The sequence below is a fragment of the Rhamphochromis longiceps genome, linkage group LG19 (assembly GCF_057381845.1).
Source record: "Rhamphochromis longiceps isolate RC_006_pf linkage group LG19, R_longiceps_female_GT1.1, whole genome shotgun sequence".
Lineage (NCBI taxonomy): Eukaryota > Metazoa > Chordata > Actinopteri > Cichliformes > Cichlidae > Rhamphochromis > Rhamphochromis longiceps.
The window spans coordinates 1,096,144-1,101,137 of NC_140575.1; the positions used below are offsets into that span (position 1 = coordinate 1,096,144).

Below are 4,994 nucleotides of genomic sequence, written 5' to 3' on the forward strand. Positions count from 1 at the left end.
ATTGACAAATACAGATGCACGTATTCATGCCAGCACTGTCCTGCTCACCAGAAAAGTTCCATTTTCACTGATGTGGAAATCTTACAGCCAAATCTGCTAAGCAGATCTGATTGTTGGTTTGATCGACTGACTGTGACTATATGTTAGAGGCTGTGAAACATTCTTATTAAACTATTTTAGAATAAGTTACATTTTGGGAGCAAAAGCAGCAACAGCTACATTTGTGATTTTTGTGTTTTGTTTCCTTAAAAACTAAATCTAGACAGTGAAAGAATGAATTAGTTACACTGACTTATAACTATCAGAGGCAATTATTAATTATGGAAGATTTTAGGTGAAAGTTCGACACTTTGGTATCTGGAGGGATGTTTGCATGCTTTCCATATTTTTCTGTAAATGCTTTCGCAGTAAATCTTTATTAAGAGACACGCGGGTGGGGTGAATGCGTTTCTCAGGTGTTCAGAGTGAAAAGCGTAGGTCACGGTGCTCTGACGTTTACGTCATTCCACAACTGGTCCGACCGGTCGAGGAGCGACTCGCTGGCACGTCTCAGATGAAACTCATCCGACAGGCGTGTGCATAAAGACAGATCCGCAGCTCAGCAGCCAGACGCGAAGTTGTCGGCCGACATCCACCATGGTTCCCCTCTTGTTTGTGGCCGTTGTACTTCTGGGAGCATACGTCCTCCTCACACAGACTCTCTTCAAAAGGGCCAAATGCAAAGGAAACGCCGCGATGTCAGGGAAGACCGTCATCATCACAGGTGAGACCGGCATCAAGCGCAGTTTGTACCAAACAGACCGACTGCTAACGACACCAGCATCAAAAATGACGAGGTGTAGAAAGTGTGCCTACAAACAGCTGCTGTGTGTGCAGCTCGCAGCGTTCAGCGGATTTTCCTTTCATAGGTTTCTTTACTTCCTCTTACGAGGCGATAAGGATGTTGGTGTTTGATTATGATAGCGACAGTGAGTAAAGGTACATAACAAGTTTTGTTAAATCTGCAGATGATGAGCAAAAGAAAAGAAGCCGTTAAATGTATGTTTCCTTCAATATTGCCACGAAAAAGAGGCTTCGAGTACGACGGACTTTCGACGGTACCGACCTACATGTAGATCGGCTTTCAGGAAAAACCTCGTCAAAAATAAGTGAACAGTAAATATGACATTTAAGCCGATTCAGCAGTTATTTCTAAATTCAAGTAAAAATCAGTTTAACACTTGCATCTCTAAACTGGGTTTGTACAGAGAGGGAATTCTCATCTAAACCTGAGCGTCGTCCTCCTCTCTCTTCCCTCTGAGGTCGGGGCCAGTTTTTATGCCACAAATCTGTGCCGATAGCAAAATCGGGATTTGCACAAATGTGATTGCTGCAATGAAAGAATTAAAGATGCGTTTTTCTTTGTTTTTGTGCTTTTTACTTTGGACGGGAGTGAAGTTTACAACAAAGGTGGAAGTGAAAATCTAGAATTCTTGTTTGCAATTTAGACAGGTTTCTACTAGCCTTCAGATAACACCACATTAAACACTTGCATGGATGATAGTTCTTGTTTGTGATGGTTTGGGTAGATGTTGCTTATTCTTTTCCTGCTCTTACTGTAGGAGGAAATACGGGCATTGGTAAAGCCACGGCTTTGCATCTGGCCAGGAAAGGAGCCAGAGTGATCCTGGCCTGCCGAAACAGGAACAAAGCTGCAGCTGCCATTGCAGAAATAGAAACGGTGAGAAGAACACACTGATGCATTGGCCACAATTTCCTCATGCTGTATGAAAGTTAATCCAAAGTTTCTCAGAAAGGAGCACTGACATTTAAAACAATAACTTGTGCAGTCGTCAGCAGGGAGTGGAGGCTTGTTACACAACGTCCTATCATGCTGTAACTGGCTGATGTGTGCTTTAGGTAATTAAAGCAGCTGAGAAAAAGAAGACAAGCTAAAGTAGTATGTGGATATGACTGTTTATTTATATTTATTCAGTAAGTACAATATGACAATTTTAAAGGACTGAAGCTGTGAAAGGAGTTAACCTTTTAAAGGAGGAGCTGACAGAGAGCACAAAACGATGCACACAGAACTTTAACGGGATTTACATGATCCTGCTGAAACGAGCTGAAGCGTTCACTTCTTTCATTGATGGTAATGTTTGAGCTGTTGCTTTAAGGAAAAAACTGTAAAAAGGGATTGAAGTGAAACACTGAAGTGCAAGTTAAATGTAACCTTCACTGAATCACAATGATCTTCTTCCAGCAAACGGGAAGTACAGACGTGATCTACGTGCACTTGGACCTAGCCAGTCTGAAGTCTGTCCGCAGCTTCGCCGAAACATTCCTGAAAACGGAGTCCAGGCTGGATTTGCTCATCAACAATGCTGGTACACACACTACTACACAACACCACAATGTCTACTTAGTTGCAAGTACGAGGTCCATACATCCATTTTCATCTAAACCAACCTCTGAGAGCCAGACACCATTAGGAGGAAATTTATTTGTTGAACTTCTCCACTTGGGGTATCAACTAATGATCAAGTCAGAGTGAGCATTCCCGATTTTCCACCTGAGAACTATGGCCTCAGACTTGCTCCTGTTTGTGTTTTCATCACAGCTGTGTGCTGGAGGTTGTTGCTTTATGAAGTTCACAAAACCAGGTCGTTTGTTTAAAAGAAAAAAAAAAGATTTGAGAGGCTGAAATCAACAAAACCTTAAGCTTCCACTCAGAGAGGGCCTAGAAATTCTGCCCAAAAAAGTATGAACAGGATGGGTGACAAAGGGCAGCTCTGGAGTCTGAAACTCACCATCAAATGACAACAAAGAGACAGAAGTGACCAGAAGCACAAAATAATCACAATCGACTTTGAAAAGACACCGAATAGCCACAAAGACGTCAAACGGCTATGTTGTGCAAAGCAGCCAGATTGGCCTCAAACACAAATTGATGTAAACCACTTGAGAGACAGACAAGTTTATCACAGTTGCCGTATCTGTCAAAAAGACGTGCAAATACAGTTTTTAATGATGAGCAGCAGCAGTGGTGATTTGTCTGTTCTACGGAGACAGAGAAGAATCTAGAGAAAACAAGCTTCAAGAGATCAAGGAAGTACAAAGATTTCAGAAACCATTGTTCCAATATGTCCCCAGGATTGGTGGCAGACGGGCGGACTGAGGACGGATATGGCATCGAGTTCGGGGTGAACCACTTGGGTCACTTCCTGCTGACCAATCTGCTGTTGGAGAGGATGAAGAAGACAGGGGGAGGACGAGTGATCACGCTGTCCTCCATGGCTCATCGCTGGGGACACATTGACTTTAACGTGAGTTTGCAATAATTTAAAGAGAGCTTGGAGATGTAAAGCCATCCTCACTCTGGAACAAGCCTTTTTCCGTCTTTTGGGACTCTTATTTTTAAAAATGCTCTGCTCTAGTATTTCAGTAGTACGACTGAAGAGGTGATCATAATGACATCACAAGTGATGTTGTTGCACGTCTTTCACCTTCACCTGTCTGAACAGCTTATTAACAAGGTTGTTTTTGTATCTTAAGGCTCTGGTTGCAAACAAAGACCTGGGAACTGGCAGATACAGCTGGCAATTTTTCCATGCGTACTGCAACAGCAAACTGTGCAATGTGCTTTTCACCCATGAGCTTGCCAAGAGGCTGAAAGGAACCGATGTCACATGCTACAGTGTCCACCCAGGTAACACACTGGTTTACCTTTAATCAACACTCATTTTAGGCCATATATTACTGTAATTCAAGCTAAATCAACTGTTACTATCAGCATTTTATCCAAACTGAACACTAAAGGCAGTAAGTATGTGATTGCTCTTTGCCTTCTGCCCTGTAGGTGTTGTCCGGACTGAACTGTCTAGAAATGTCGGCCTGTGGCAGAAGATTTTCATCCAGCCTGTGGCCTGGCTGCTGTTCCTGGACCCAGAGATGGGAGCTCAGACCACACTGCACTGTGCCCTGCAGGAGGGAATCGAACCTCTGAGCGGGAAGTACTTCTCCTGCTGTGAGGCACAGGAAGTGTCCGCTCATGCCCGAGATGACAAGGTGGCCCTGAAATTGTGGGAGGTCAGCGAGAAACTCTGTGGACTGGGATAGATTTATTCACCTCGCTATAAACAGGTTGTCGAGTCCATGAGCGATGAGCTGTCATTCTGTCCTTTTAACAGTATCGGTGATACGGTGCTATATGAACATCTAGAACTGCTGTTCAGCACTTTTTTTTTTTTCTGAAATTTAAACATCATTTCTGGTGTTGAATTGGTGTTGTTGCAGTGCCATCAGCAGGATGGAAGCTGGGAATAATCATGTTCACAAGTGTCTTTTTTTTTTTTTTTAATATGGTGTGTTTGTTGGGCGCTGCTGCATATTTGGTATGTTACTGTTCTGTCACCTGTTTGTGAGACAATAGCAACACGTTTTAATAGTTTCGTCATATTTTTTTTAAAATAATTTTTTATTTTGTATTTTTATGTAAATATTTTTGAGTTCTTTGTACATTGTGTTTATACTGAGGTCCTTACTGAAGTTTGCCTTAATAAAAAATGTCGACTAGAATCTGTCCTCTTGGAATACATACCAACCGTCCCGATTTTTCCGGGAGAATCACAAATTTCAGTGCCCCTCTGAAAAACCATATCCCAGAATTCAAAGCGCTGCTCAGCAAGTTCCAGTTTCCAACAATGGCGGCAGCTAGCTAGTTTTAATGTTACTCTTATTATTCTTTCTGGGTCGCAAAATAAACTTTAAACATATTTCCAGGCGAAAATGTAGCTGTGTAAACCTCAAATATCTGCGCCGACGAGAACGGCAAACCCCCGCGGTTCTTTGCTGCTCAGGTTAAACAGGAAAAGTCACTCAGATAAGCTAAAATGTTAGTGTTTGGCTTTTTTCAGTGTTTTATTTGTTCGTGAGTAAATCTGTTTGGCTGAGATGACTGGATTAAATAAAACTTTATTAAGCCCTCAGGAGGAATAAACGTCAAACAGAAA

At 42.3% G+C, this 4,994-nt stretch overlaps 1 protein-coding gene across 1 annotated transcript; it reads left to right on the forward strand.

Moving 5' to 3' along the window:
* Positions 1–552: 552 nt before the first annotated feature.
* On the forward strand, positions 553–4,688 carry LOC146645985 (dehydrogenase/reductase SDR family member 13-like). Its single transcript, XM_085391314.1, has 6 exons — positions 553–763; positions 1,602–1,720; positions 2,246–2,369; positions 3,136–3,308; positions 3,538–3,691; positions 3,842–4,688. The coding sequence occupies exons 1-6, from the start codon at positions 637–639 to the stop codon at positions 4,099–4,101; spliced, it is 957 nt and encodes a 318-aa protein (XP_085247440.1). The 5' UTR covers positions 553–636; the 3' UTR covers positions 4,102–4,688.
* The last annotated feature ends 306 nt before the right edge of the window (positions 4,689–4,994 follow it).